This window comes from Phoca vitulina, unplaced genomic scaffold (genome assembly GCF_004348235.1).
Source record: "Phoca vitulina isolate PV1807 unplaced genomic scaffold, GSC_HSeal_1.0 scaffold90, whole genome shotgun sequence".
NCBI lineage: Eukaryota > Metazoa > Chordata > Mammalia > Carnivora > Phocidae > Phoca > Phoca vitulina.
In genome coordinates this window covers 774,101-789,761 of record NW_022589793.1, presented here as the reverse complement: position 1 = coordinate 789,761, position 15,661 = coordinate 774,101, and the positions used below count along the sequence as shown (strand labels likewise).

At 40.5% G+C, this 15,661-nt stretch overlaps 1 protein-coding gene across 1 annotated transcript in view; it reads right to left on the bottom strand.

Moving 5' to 3' along the window:
- Positions 1-15,661, bottom strand: part of LOC116626774 (ATP-binding cassette sub-family A member 3-like) — a 199,460-nt gene that overhangs the window by 71,837 nt on the left and 111,962 nt on the right. The window contains exons 25-29 of the mRNA XM_032396277.1: positions 11,169-11,356; positions 9,940-10,110; positions 9,367-9,557; positions 3,931-4,004; positions 3,400-3,531 (exon numbers count right to left, since the gene is read on the bottom strand). Of these exons, the coding sequence (XP_032252168.1) occupies positions 3,400-3,531; positions 3,931-4,004; positions 9,367-9,557; positions 9,940-10,110; positions 11,169-11,356 (756 nt within the window). The remainder of the gene's footprint in view (positions 1-3,399; positions 3,532-3,930; positions 4,005-9,366; positions 9,558-9,939; positions 10,111-11,168; positions 11,357-15,661) is intronic.

The window sequence follows — 15,661 nt, the reverse complement described above, 5'->3', positions numbered from 1 at the left end:
CTGGGACAGTCACAGAGCAAATAAATTCTGGACTCCGCAGGCCTAGACCCACAACACGTGCCTCCAGAGCCCTGGCTTTCAAATACTTGGCACAGCCCAAATAAAAGTTTGTTTAATTTGCTCTCGTTAGCTGCTGTGTGTGTTTCGGGGTCCCGAGAAGGGTCCTTTACTTCCGGTGCTTGTTTTGGTGTTTTTGAGGGGGAGGGCACTTTCTCCTCCCTCGGAAGCCCTGGATGCATTCCCCAGAGCAGGGGGACCCGGAGAGGAAAAGGATAGCAGTGAGGTCCAGCGAGGGACACGCAAAACACCGGACGGACGGTCAACACTGGGTGTGGCGGCCCCTGACAGTCGACAGTGAGGTACAGGTAATATTATAATATGTATATCACGTCCAGGGGGTTTGGGTATCGTTTTGGAGGGAGCAGAGAGGGCTGTGGACGGTTCCAGTGTGTCTTGTGCGGGGTTCGCACTTTCGGGCTCTGCGCTCAGAGGGCGGCCGGCGGGTCGGCCTCCGGGGGGCAGTCCAGGGAGCACCCTCCGCCTCCCCGGGGGAATCTGGGGAGAAGACACCGGGGCGCGGAGGTCCCACACTCACCGCTCAGGCCTCGTAACCGCCACGGCCACACCTCCACCTCCACCTGTGAGGGACACGCGTCACCCGCGGCGCGCTGCCTCCTCCCAACGGCTTCCCCAACCGCCCCGCCGCTGAGCGCGGGAGCGGACCCGCCACCTCGCGCCCCTTCCTCGCGCATGCGCGCACGCGCCCAGGCCCCACCCGGCCCCGGGACACCTCAGAGCGTGAGGCCTCACTGAACTCTTCCCTCGCGTACTGCCCGCGGCCCCACCGCCCTGAGGGCCCTACCTCGGGCCCGTTCGCTTGCTCCCAGGCTCTTTGCCTCTGCACCCCACTGGACGACCCGACCATCCTCCATCTGTCGCTGGCTCCCCTCTCCCTCATGTGTCGTGGTCACCCTCAGCGGGCCAGTAGCTGGTGGCAGGAAGTGGGAGGAGATTCAGCGGCCGCCGCGCTCCACGGTCTGCGGGGTCAACAGATAACTTGCAGAGGCGCAGGCACAGGGGCCCGCAACCCTGCTCCGGGGGCCAAAGCCCCAGACGCGCGGCGACCCGGCCTAGGGCGCGCCGTCCACGCGCCTCGCCCCGGTGGCATGCGCCGCCTCTGCCCGTGGGCGCTCAGCGCGTGGAGACCCCCACTGCGTCCTCTGCACCGCTGCCCTGAGCCGCCAGCCACTCAGTGGGCCTCAGCCCCGGACCTCTCTCATGCTGCTCCAATTCACTGATGGTCGCTTCTCTTGGCGGACCTCCGCCCCAGCCGATACGCACCTCCACTGCAGCTTAGTGGTTGGAAGCCCAGGTTCTGGATTCTATCAGAGGGCAAACCTCTTCCCTACTGGACCAGGTATCGGGTTCTGGCCTCGCAGGGCTAAATGGAGCTGGGCTCTTGAACTGTCAGGTTAAGCTTTGTCAGGAGAGCGTGCTGGATGGACCCTGCAGGACCAAGGGCTGCTGGTCCAGGTTCGGGTGTTTTCTCTTGATTTTTCTTACTATCACCTTGCTGCTGCCAGCAGCAGGTGTGGAGGACATTTCGCGGCATTCACCCTACACCCCCACGCTCATTAACCGTGGATACTCAGTGACTCTCGAGGTGCCCCTTCCTAGCACCAGCCTGCCAACAATCAGAAAAGTTTCCCGCTTGCTAGATCCAGCCGGTTCCCTGTTGGCCAGCCTAGGCAGCCTGTACTCCATGGGGCATTTCCTGCTTGCTCAGCAGGTGTGGAACAGCCTCGACCCAAGGCCAAGGAACTTCCCACCAACTTTACCTTCTCCAAGATGATCTGAATCCCAGCCTTGGGGAGGAGTCCTCTTCCAAGTTTGTTTCTTCCTTGGGTAATTTCTCTCAGCCATAGTGTATTCTTGAGCATTCTCTGTACTTTCTTATGGCTAACCCCCTGTTATAGTTAATAATTCTTTTAACTTTTCCCGTTCAAATTGCTGTGTGGTTTCCTGGCTCCTAATGGGGATATTGACAGATGTTCCTGCTTGCTTGCTGGGTGACCCTGGGTAAATCCCTTTACCCCTCTGTGCCTCCCATGTACAGTGAGGATAATAAAAGCGGCACCACCTACTTCAGAGGCTTGTAGCACAATTAAATGATGCAATGCATGTAAACTGCTTAGTAGAGGAACTGACATATAATTTTTTGTTTCTTGCTCGAAGATAGGGAGGGACAGTGAAAGAGACTGCCACATTAAAGGAATTTTAAAAAGAGTCATTAATGATGCCAACTGTGAGACTAGATGCAAGTAATAATAGCTTAATCAAATGAGTTCCCTCTCCTCTTTTTAAAGGTGGCGAGACTGGTAAACAAATTTTGCAATTACTGAAATCAGTGGTGATGTATGGCATGTGTGGGAGTGGAGCCCATAGAAAGTCACACCTAAAAACAATAAAACACAGAATAGCTTCTGGGTATCATTTTATTACTCACAAAATCCAACTGAGGATATAAAAACCTTGAACAAACCATCTCAAAATAGAGTAGCTTCATGGACTCTTTCTGTCTTGCAACTGGACAACAGTCATCCCTACTTGGCTGCTCATCTGCCCATGAGTCTTGAGAGTGATTAGATTTCTCATGTGGCTTATGGTGTACTCCACGTGCCCAGACGAGATCTGAGGAAGAGCTGTGTCTCTCTCCACTTCATTTCTTCTTCTTTCTCTCTTAATCAGAAGTGGGGCGAGAATAGGAAAGAAAACACACTATTTTTAAAGACGTGTTTTACCTTCTGTTCTTGGACTCTAAATGTCTTGGTACAAAGATTCTCTTACAAATGAAGAATCTTGCTTTGAGTTTTGGAAATAATAATCCAACTTACTCCTACCCCTTAAACTTTGATATTGATTTTAATTACATCCTTTTTGGTATAAAACTGTGTATGTGTGTACTCATGCAAAAGATGATCTGATAGAGGCTTACTGCTCCTCTTCACCATAACTCAATACTGAAACATAATCCTCTTGCTTTTCAAGCTATCCCATTTGACAGCACCACCATTTCTGGATGTTTCTGTTTAAACATTCAGCATGCTCAGGAATAGGTCCTTTTCCTACCCTGATTAATGGCGCTCTTTTATATTTCTAGGAAAATGAACAGGAATTTCTCCAAATGTCTTTAGATTTGCACATGCTGTATACACGAGCCACTCATGTAAATCTACAAAAGAGTGACGTATGTTCTTCTTTGGGGGACTCTTTATTATGTAAATATATTTATACCAAGATAGGCACACGCATAGTAATGCCCCTGTGTGTGTCCATGCATAGACAGAGTAGTCTAAGGAAGACCTAAAGTTCACTGGTTGGGAGTGAATCTCAGGGTACCTTTTCTTTATAATCACCTTCTGTGTTCTCTGGGTTAGCAAAGGCCAGGAAGACTTGTTCCAGCGTTATCTGACTGATGGAATAGTCTTCTAAATTGAATTGCTCTTTAGCATCCTCCAAAATACCAAACACCTTTAGCGACAACAGCAATAAAAAAGTGCAGTTACCATTTTTATAGTCCCCTCCAGTGCCCAACCCAGATAAGCCTCTCCTGCACTTCCTCCAAGTCCTGTCAAGTTAATGTTGGAGGACAAAAGGGGGAGATGAGAAAACGATAGAAAACATAATTGAGAATCTGCAAGGAAGCAGTTCTCTGTCCCCCTTCTCTTGATGGCCAGAGATTAATAATGGGATTTAAGGAATAAATCAATTAAATTCTAGGGACTTTTGGAAAATAACATACTTTAGGTTATCTTTCTGCTCCTTATACAATGTCAGGCTCCCATTACACATGCCTGGATATCAAATACTGCCCCCATCATTAGTGCTTTCTAACTATATAATGTTAGAAGGTCATGGTTTCTATATTACCTTTCCCCAGCTGTTGTCCTTGCTGGGAATGTAGTAGGTAAGGATCCCTTGATTCTCCTGCTTTAATACACTACCTAAGAAATGAAAGACAGGATAGATGAATAATCTTGCAGATATCATTTTAAATTTCCAAAATATTGCTACATCAACTTAATCATTCACAATAGAGGGGTGAATAGACGTTGTTAATACAAAAAGGGACATGGTCAAATAACCTGCTCTCTTTGATGTGTATGACATGGCTAATTCCTTTTGGATTTATTTCTGATGAAATATTCTTTTTTTTTTTTTTCTTTTTTTTTAAAGATTTTATTTATTTCTTTGACAGAGAGAGACACAGCGAGAGAGGGAACACAAGCAGGGGGAGTGGGAGAGGGAGAAGCAGGCTTCCCGCTGAGCAGGAAGCCCGATGTGGGGCTCGATCCCAGGACCCTGGGATCATGACCTGAGCCGAAGGCAGACGCTTAACGACTGAGCCACCCAGGCGCCCCTCTGATGAAATATTCTTATTATAATGGATTTCATAACAGTTATTGAGGGCAGGCTTTCAGGCACAGTAAAATTGTCAGCTCACATACCCCATGGAAAAACTCTGAGCCTTCTAAAATTCTGTTACAAGACTTTATTCCTGAACATAGTGCTGAGACTATGAGCTGGCCGGATTTTCACCCTGGTTGTGTGGATATGTATGCATGTGCTGTGTGCTTGGTGGCGAGGAGAGCAGGACAAGGCTTCCTTGCTTTTTCATTATTACATGTCCTGTGAAAGAGGAAATCATACATATAAATCACCAAAGTCAGGCTGTGTGTTCTGGTTTTGTTCACTGGTGAATAAGAACCCACTGGTGGAACGAAAGGGAAGAGGGTGGTATCCACTTCTAATTGGAACAAATGTGTTTACTCTCATCAGTGCACATTTGTGGGTTGTTGCAAATTGGATTAACTGGGGTCAAAATCTTTTAAAGTAAAAAATACATGTTTATAATAAGGGTGAGTGGATTTTCTTATGTGAATTTTAATGCGTGTATTGTTTCCATGATGCCATAAAGCTCTTTTTTGTGTGTGAAAAATTTGAAACATGGAGTTTAATGAATTATTCAAAGCAAACACTGGTGAAATCACCCCATTTAGGCCAAGTAATAGTAACGCAGAGACTTCCATGTCCCACTCCTCAGCCTCTATCCCACATAAAAAATTACCAATACCTTCATTGTTACTGTGGACATTTCCTTTTCAAAGGTGTTTTTACCAATGCATATACCTCTAAAAACTGAGGTAGAGTCTTCCTACCTTTGACCTTTATGTGAATGGAATCATCTGGTATATTTTCTTTTCTTTTTTCTTCTTTTACTCAATGTTTGTGAGATTCATTCATGCGGTTGCATATAGCTATAATTCGTTTTCTTCTCTAAATAGTAATCTGGCATATGAATATTCTGCAATTTATCAATTAGGCTACTGATAGACATAGAAATTGTCTGACTATTGTGAATATTACTGACTTAAATATTATTTTACTTATCTCCTTTTACAGGTGGATGCAAGTATCTAAAATATAGCTGTAGGTAGAATCATTGGGCCATTGCTTTTTAAAAAATTGGTCCAGTTTCACCTGTGAAATATAGTGAGTTGGAAAGACTGTCACTCCCACTGCTACTACAAGAAAGCTGGACAAATTGCAAATTAATGCATTTCTTGAACCCATCAGTTTTCTGACAGGGCAAACTCAGGGCAAATAACTAACCCATATCTGGGTAGAGACAGGCATCTACAGAGAAGATCAGGACCATAGCATTTGCTTGTACAAGGCAGACACTACCAGATGACATAAGCTGCAATAAAAAATGTAATAAGTTGCTAAAGATTAAGTGTGGGATAGCAAGAGAATGATGAAGCCCATTTTAAAAATTTTTAACCTCTCTGATTTAGGTTTTTTAGTAGCGCTTACTTCTTACACACATTAGAGAACTGAATTTTGCTTGTGAGCCAAGCTGAAATTTTTTTTCATTCAATGCAGGAGTTAAGTCTATTTACATATATTGAAAGGAACAATATGTTTAATTATAGTCCTCCTATATAATTTTTAAAGTTATAAATGCATATATACTGGATAAATGCATAAATATCAATACAAATATAAATACACAAAATACATCTGTTTGTATGTATTTCACTTTGTGGCTCGTTCTTATTCTTACTGTTATATTCGTGATACAGTAAAGAATATATTTTTGTTCTAATGGTTAAATTTATTCTAACATCTTTTCCTAATACCCATAAATTGTCCCTTCTTTTTAAGATACTGGGATAAATATTCAGTGCTCACCAAGAGTACTTATGCAGAAACTTCTCTGATCATTCCTCAGTCAACGTGAAATTTTTGTCTGTGTAGTCTTCAGGGACAGCCATCAGGAATAACATCCCCTGAATACCTATTTGTTTATAACTCTTTTTGAATTTTATTCTTGAACATCATTTTGACTATATATGAAAACTATGGCTTCCATTTTTCTTAGCATAAAATGTTTTGTCACAAAGCCCAAAATCAATCTAATTTTCTTCCCATATAAATTTTCTTTCTTCCCCTTGTTTTTTTAATCTGGGATCCAAAGGTCATCCCACTTTATTATTAAAATACAATTGTTATATTGGAATATTCCTTGGTGTTGATGATACTGGGTCAATTTTTCAGGTTGTCCTTTCAGTAAGCAGGTTTGTCTCATCTTAGGAAATTTTCTTGAATGATAGTTTTTAGTATTTGTTCTAATCTATGGCTTTGCTTTTCTCCTTTTGGACTAATTTCATAGTTGTGTTGGATTGTCCTTGCCTTACATCTCACTTACTTTTTTTTGAAAGCCTACCTGTGTTTCCATTTGGTGGTTTTCTGTTTTTCTCCTTTCCAATCTCCATTTCCCTTGTGCTTTCTATGTGGTTTGTTTGCTCTTGATAGTTAAGTATTTCTGAACTGTTTACCGTCTCCAATGTGGTCAGCTGTCTGCATATCACCCTGTTGGTTAGCCATTTAATCTCTTTGTCCTTTTAGTTGGAGTTTAGGATTTTCTTACATACCATTCATCCCCTTCTTAATTCTTTAGGCTCACGTTGAAATATTAGATAATAGTTTCATCTGCTTTGTGGCCTTATAGCTCTGCTGTTCTTTCAATGTCTGTAGGTATTTTCTTTTATCCTCTTTTACTTACGGTATTTTTCTGTAGGATTCAATGATAATCTTTTCAGTCATTTATCTTTGAGATTAATTTTCTTAAAGCTTTAGAAGGAGTTTCCTATATAGAAAGTGAGGTGGGACAGAATATCTTTCTTAGCTTTAGAGTCCTCTCCTGTAGGGTTCCTTCTGAGAGGCTTCTGGGATGTATCAAGTAATATGGCCTCCCAGTGTAGACCTTCCTCTGGTACTTTCTCATATCTGCCTCCTGTGAGTCTCTCCCCACTCCAAGCTTAAATTTCAGATCCTTTCCAGCAGAGAGGATCTCTGCTTGCTCCTGCTTGGAATCAGAGATGCTCCTGATCGCCCACTTGAGGGTCCCCCTTTACATGGCAGTCTCAGCATGAGCTTCCCAACCCTGAAGAGGGTCCAGAACTTCATCAGTGATCCCAGTGCTACAATGGCATTTGCTTCCACAATTAGCATTTTCTAACTGCTCACTGTTTCCTTTCTTTTGTTTGGCTTCTTCTTTTTTTTTTTTTTTTCTTGTTTTCTGGTTAAAATTTTTTTCTCTCTTTTGTTTGTAAGCCGACTATTGTATTAAGGATGTATTTGTTTTAATTTTGATCAATTTCTAGTTTCGTTTTACCAGCAGTACTTTTCAGAATATATAATCTTCCACGTTGTAGAAATAGAATCATCTTTGCTTTTTTTTTTTTTTTTTAGATTTTATTGTATTTATTTGAGAGAGAGAGAGAGTGAAAGAGAGGGCACAAGAAGGGGTAGGGTCAGAGGGAGAAGATGATTCCCTGCCGAGCAGGGAGCCCGACGCGGGACTCGATTCTGGGACTCCGGGATCATGACCTGAGCCGAAGGCAGTCGCTTAACCAACTGAGCCACCCAGGCGCCCCCATCTTTGCATTTTAAAAAGAGAACACACCTCACTTAAATTTCCTTGGGCTTGTGTAGAATCATTTATCCCAAATATCCGATTATTGTGGTAAATCCTCTTTATATACATTCTGGATAACTTTTGCTTGCAATATTTATTTCTTCTTTTTAAAAATCAACATTTAGGTGTAGGGTCCATGTCAGTTCCTTTTTGATTCTGTCATATTTGAATAAGTATCTGCTCCAGCATGATGTAAGGAAGAACGGGGCAACAACCACCTTACAGGAGAGAATGTGCCTCGAACCCACATTCTCATTAAACCTCTTGAGTCCACATCCTCAAGGTCTTAGGTCAGTGTTTAGTGTCCCTCCTTCAAGCAAAGCTAGGACAGCAGACAGTAAGTGAGGTTTTTGGTCACAGCTTCTCTTTGTGGTAATTTAGACACCACATGAAATAGAAGTCTGATAGAATAAATACTCAAAACTATGTGCTGAATAAATGCATTAAGTGAGTATTGAACTTCTTAATGGACACATCCATTTGCAGGTGTCATAGGCACATCACAATCACTATGACCAACACTGGTGTCATTATTTTTCCATACATCCCTTCTCCACATCTGCTCTTCCATTCATTTCTTATCTACTTTGTGATCTCTGTTCCTACACTACAATCAATCATGCTATTTTCCATTGCCTGGAAGAAAAACTTACAACTCTTCAGCCTGACACATAATAGGAACTTCAGTGATATTTTGCTCAACCTAACAAAGTGGAAAGTAAGAGAAGAAACCAGCATTATTAAAATCTTTGCCATGCTTCTGCTTTATGTTTAGGAAAGAGAGGTAAAGGACAGAAAAAAATAGTTGCTATCTCTGGTATTACACCATGTAGGCAGAGGGGTGCTTGTTGAATTTAGCAGCAGAAACAGAACTAGTTTTGAGGGAAGAGAGACGCTTAGTGGTTCTTGTTTGCATTTCTATACCACATCCTGGTTTAGACATCAAAAGACTAGGGATACATGCTTAGTTGGAGGAAAAAAGCCTTGAAACTTTGCATGGGTAATATGTGAAAATAATTGAGAATTGTACTCAAAAACATGACTTTAGTGATATAATTTATATTGACAGCTCGAATCCAAAGCTGCCTTATTAAAATGATACAAGAGCTGAGTGAGAACCTTTGTATGTGTGGAAAACATATGCCTTATTATGCTAAGAAACTATAGGAAGAAGGATTCCCAAAAGGAATTTACTATGGAAGATCAATAAATATCAAGAACCCATAGGAAACAGTTATTGAAGACATAAAACATATGGATGGTGAAACAAAAAAACTCATGATTTAACACATCTCTGTAAAAGTTAGTTCAACCTAATTTACCTGGGAATGTCAGTGTGATGAAATACTTTAAACGATCCAGTTTATCCTCCTGTGCATCAATCTTGACCTTGACCTTCAGGACGTAAATGTTGCCAAACTTGTTTTTGAGGTGCTGAGGGCTACCCAGGCACAGGAACTTTCCCTGCACCATGATGGCCAGCCTGGTACAGAAGGCATCACATTCCTCCATTCTAGCAAAACATGATAGCATAAAAAGTTCTGTTTTGGAGGACATTCTGTAGTTCAAACGGAGCCAGGATTTTGTGACTCTGTTTTCAGTGTGAAATGGAATTTGCTCATCATAAAGATCATAGTTGGAAAGTGAAAAATTTTCAAACAATTAGTAGTAGAGTACTAATCCCCAGACACAACAGCTCCTGAACTTCTTGCTCTTTCCCCATTCTTAATTATTTAACTCAACAAGGATTTGTGGCCATTCCATTCATTAGTACTAAGGAGGAAATCACATACCTATGCAAATTTATTGTCAATATTCCTAGCCCCAAATAATTCTCGCTTATAAGCCACTATCATACTTGCCAACCCTCATTCAAGCATCCAAATGAGTCACACCTATGGGAAGTTATAATGATGGCTTTGCCACTTTCACGGGTCCGTGTCACAACATCCCAGAGCAGGTGTCGGGCTACAGGGTCCATGCCAGTTGATGGCTCGTCCAGCAAAATGACTGAGGTCTTCCCTATTAGGGCAATAGCAGTACTCAGGCTACGTTTGGTTCCTCCACTTTATGGTCATAGAAGGAGAGAAAATTTAGGGGAAAGGGAAGTTATACAAATTCCTTACTTATAGGAAAGAGCACAAACATATCAACAAACATGTAATATAGAATTCCACAATGCTGATTAGTTGTACTTCAATAAGTTAGCAAGCCCAGTGCAGGTGTATGTTCCAATTAATTTGCTTTCTTTTTTTTTTTTAATTTTATTTCATTTTATTATGTTATGTTAGTCACCATACAGTACATCATTAGTTTTTGATGTAGTGTTCCACGATTCATTGTTTTTGTATAACACCCAGTGCTCCATGCAGTACGTGCCCTCCTTAATACCCATCACCGGGCTAACCCATCCCCCGACCCCCCTCCCCTCTAAAACCCTCTGTTTGTTTCTCGGGGTCCATTTCATTTGAAATGTAGATGAGTGACTTTTTTTTTTTTAATTCAATTGAGACATAGAGATACAGAGAGAGAGAGAGAGCATGAGCAGGGGGAGAGGCAGAGGGAGACGGAGAAGCAGGCTCCCTGCTGAGCCAGGAGCCCGATGTGGGGCTCGATCCCAGGACCCTGGGATCATGACCTGAGCTGAAGGCAGACGCTTAACCATCTGAGCCACCCAGGCGCCCCTGTAGATGAGTGACTTTTATTTAACTGATTTTAGGTACACTGTCAGTGGCATTTATTTACTTGTGCTTAGGGTACCATGATTTCCCAAGTATAAAAATCTACCATAATTCAAGGGACCGAGATTCCTCCTTTCTTGGGAGACAAAGAACCATATGGACACTAGGAAGAATAATATAATCCCTTTTGAGATTTAGAGGCTACAGTTCAAATAGAACTGGGATTTTTAGTTTCATCTCTGCAAAGAAAAGACATGGAACTACATTGATCTGTCTTATTATCTGAAACCTAGCAACTTGTGAGGTAGTTTTACAATTAGATAATTGTGTGAGAGAGGGACCTGAGTGAAGCTGTGCTCATTTATTTCAAATATCAGAAACATAGGGAAGCATATCTACATTAATGGCAGCAACAAAAAGATCATCATAATGAAATGACTCACCTGTAGGTTCTGATAAGCTTGTCAGCATGGGGTTCCAGTTGCATTGAACTCAACCATCTATTCACATACAGCTGAACTTGGGGCTCAGAGACTCCCCATAATCTGGCACACATGATCATTATTTCCCGACCAGTCATGTATTCCAGCAATGCATCAGATTGAGGACAATAGCCAACTCTTGACTTCACCTGATTATGAGAATTGCCTTAATAAGGACCCAAGTCATCTATCCTGCTGAGCATCCCTGGATGAGATAGAAGACCACAGTCCTCCAGGCCATGTCTCTAAGAGTCCTACCAAGGATTTTTCTTTTCTAAAGGCTACACAATGATGACTGCTGGATCTATTGTAATAAGTTGGAATAACTGGTTCCTCAATTCACTTTTAATGATCTTAGGAATGAAAAAGTTAAAATCCCGGAGCCCACTGAATTTGGAGGAGTATTAGAATATGAGATTCTCTCCTCATTAATAAGAAACTCCAAAGGACATGGCCACCATGGAAGTTTTTTGCACTGTACAACTTACACATTTGTAGATCTTGTTTCACAGTAAGGCTGAACCAGAAGCAAAGCCTTTTCCCCACGCCCACAAACAGGAGAATGCAGTGAGTGTTGTTTTCCCAATAACCAACCCTTTAATGGATTTGCATTCAGATGCACACAGACAAGTGAAAAAGATAACATCATTTTATTAAAATTAATTAAAATTAAAAATACTTAAAATTCATACCTTTTCCTCTGAGATTTTATTAATTAATTTACAGTAATCCCAGGTTGTTTACACCCCTAATCTCTTGACGGAAATCAAAACAAACCCTTTCTTCTATTCTAGGTATAAAATTATCCTCCCATATAATTTTGAAAGTAAATGAGCTTCATACAACCATAACTCAATGAACAAGGAAAAAGATACCATGAATGCCATCGGTAGAAACAGTACTCACGAGAAACATATTTGAAATGACTTCAGATATTGGGATTACCAGATCAAATGTGCAAATGATTGTGCACATGATAAATTTTTAAAACTTAAAAATATATTAATAAAAAAATGAAACTGGAGGTATCACAATTCCAGATTTCAAGTTGTACTACAAAGCTGTAGCAATCAAAACACTGTGATACTGGCACAAAAACAGACACACAGATAAATGGAACAGGATAGAAGCCCAGAAAGAAACCCATGATTATATGGTCAATTTTGACAAAAGAGACAAGAATATGCAATGGGACAAAAACAGTCTCCAGTCTCTTCAACAAATGGTGTTGGGAAAACTGGACAGCTACATGCAAAAGAATGAAACTGGACCACTTTCTTTCACCACACACAACAATAAACTCAAAATGGATTAAAGACCTAAATGTGAGACCCAAAACCATAAAATTCCTAGAAGAGAACACAGGCAATATTTTCTTTGACATTGGCCACAACAAGATTTTCCTAGATATGTCTCCTGAGACAAGGGAAATAAAAGCAAAAATATAATATTTGGACCTCATTAAAATAGAAAGCTTCTGCACAGTGAAGGAAACAATCAACAAAACTAAAAGACAACCTACTGAATGTGAGAAGATATTTGCAAATGACATATACAATAAAGGGTTAGTATCCAAAATATGTAAAGAACTTATACAACTCAACACCCAAAAACCAAATAATCCAATCAAAAATGGGCAGAAGACATGAACAGACATTTCTCCAAAGAAAACATCCAGAGGGCCAACAGGCACATGAAAAGATGCTTAACATCACTCATCATCAGGGAAATGCAAATCAAAACTACAAAGAGATACCACCTCACACCTGTCAGGATGGTTATCAACCACGCAAGAAACAACAGGTGCTGAAGAGGGTGTGGAGAAAGGGAAACCCTCCTGCACTGTTGGTGAGAATGGAAACTGGTACCACCACTGTGAAAAACAGTATGGAGTTTCCTCAAAAAATTAAAAATAGAACTACCCTATGACTGATCCAGTAATTCCACTACTGGGTATTTACCCCAAAGAGAGAAAAAACACAAAATTCAAATGGATAAATGCACCCCAGTGTTTATTGTAGCATTATTTACAATAGCCAGATTATGGAGGCAGCCCAACTGTCCATTGACTGATGAATGGATAAAGAAGGTATATACATACATATACAATGAATATTACTCAGTCATAAAAAAGAATGAAATCTTGCCCTTTGCAACAACATGGATGGATCTAGAGAGTATAATGCTAAGTGAAACAAGTCAGAGAAAGACAAATACCATATGATTTCATTTCATATGCAGAACTTAAGAAAGAAACCAACAAAAGGGAAAAGAGGGAGAGAGACAAACCAAGAAACAGACTCTTAACTATAGAGGACAAATTGATGGTTATCAGAGGGGAGGTAGGTGGGGGATGGGTGAAATAGGTGACGGCAATGAAAAGTACACTTATCATGATGAGCACTGAATAATGTTCGGAATTGTTGAATCACTGTATTGTCCACCTGAAACTAATATTATACTGTATGCTAAGCATACTAGAATTAAAATTAGAAACTTAATAAAAAATTTTAAAAATCTTTATGAAAAAGAAAAGTATAAAGTCACTTGGCTATTTTGGGAATGAACCATGTATAGCACCTAAAAACTAAAAATAAATAAATAAATAGATAAAACATGTTACAAACTTTGTGAATGCATTTGACAGCAATTTAATGACAATGGAAGAAATTAGCTTAGCCTGGAGATTAGGTAATAAGAAAGCACCTAGGATGCAGCACAAAAATTAAAAATGGGGAATCATGAAAGTGAGAGATACATTGGAAATATCTGGATACTGAAGTTGCAGAAGGAGAGAAAGAAAGGAGCAGGAGAAATAGTTGAGGAAGTCGTAAGTGAAAATGATCCAGAACCAATTAAAGATACCAACTGATAAACTGAAGAATGTCAACACATTCCAAGCAGGACAAAATTTTAAAAGATTCATATCTAAACATTTCATATTGAAGCTTATGTAGAACAAAGAGAAAGTATAAAAGGCAGCTACAGAGAAAAGAAAGATTATCTATAAAGGAATATCAGACTGAGCTCAAAATTTCTCAAAAGTAGATGGAAACTAGAGATAGTGAAACAACAGCTCAATTTGCTAAAGAAAAATAACGGCAAACCTCAAATTCTACACACAATGAAAATATCTTTTGCCAATGAGGGTAAATAAGAGGTATTTACAGGTCAAAACAAAACATGAATAAGAAAGTTTGCCTGTGAGTTTCAGATTGAGAATCTGCAATTGCCATTTCTATTCCATGCTGAGGAGAGGTTCTAGCCATTGTAATAAGGTAAGGGAAATAAGCATCGGGTTGGAAAGGAAAATAAACCTTTGTTATCTGGAGCAGTCATGATTTATAAGTAAACATTCCAATATAATTTATAGATAAATATTAGAATTAAGAGAATTTAGGGGCGCCTGGGTGGCTCAGATGGTTAAACGTCTGCCTTCGGCTCAGGTCATGATCCCAGAGTCCTGGGATCGAGTCCCGCATCGGGCTCCCTGCTCTGCGGGAAGTCTCCTTCTCCCTCTGCCTCTCTCTCTCTCTCTCTGTCTCTCATGAATAAATAAATAAAATCTTTAATAAAAAAAAAAGAGAATTTAGTGATTTTGTTGAATACAAGTTCAATATTTAAAAATCAATTGCACTCAGGGTGCCTGGCTGGCTCAGTTGGTTAAGCATTAGGTTCTTGATTTCAGCTCAAGTGATGATCTCAGGGTCCTGGGATCCAGCGCCACCTTGGGCTCTGTGCTCAGTGGGGAGTCTGCTTGTCTCCCTCTCTCTCTGCCTCTCCCCTTGCTCACACACACTCTCTAAAATAAACAAATAAATCTTTAAAAAAAATCAGTTGCACTCAATAGACCATCAGCAAATAAAAAATATAAAATCATTTAAATATTAAAACATAATATATATATAGAAATAAATTGCACACAGTATTATTGCTTCTTGATCTTATATCCAAACAAGCTGAATTCTCTGTTTAGTGTAAAATTCCTATACAACTTTAAAACCATTATTCTGAGACATTTAATGAGATCCAACACATGGAAAGATATGTTCACTATGAGTATGTCAATCTTCTGGAATCCCACTTAAAATCCCAGGATTTTTACGCAAAGATAAGCTAATTCCTCAATTCATCTATAATTTAATTTTAATTTAATTTTTTAAAAAAGATTTATTTATTTATTTGAGAGAGAGAGCACAAGCAGGGGGAGGGGCAGAGATGGAGGGAGAGAGAAAATCCTCAAGCAGACTCCCCACTGAGCTTGGACCCCAATCCTGGGCTATATCCCAGGACCATGAGATCACGGTCTCAGCCAAAATCAAGAGTTGGATGCTTAACTGACTGAGCCACCCAGGAGCTCCTCAGTAGAAATTTTTGAGGCTAGAAAGTAGTGGAATGATATATTTAAGGTGAGAAAAAAACATCAGCCAAGAATTCTATACCAACAAAACTGT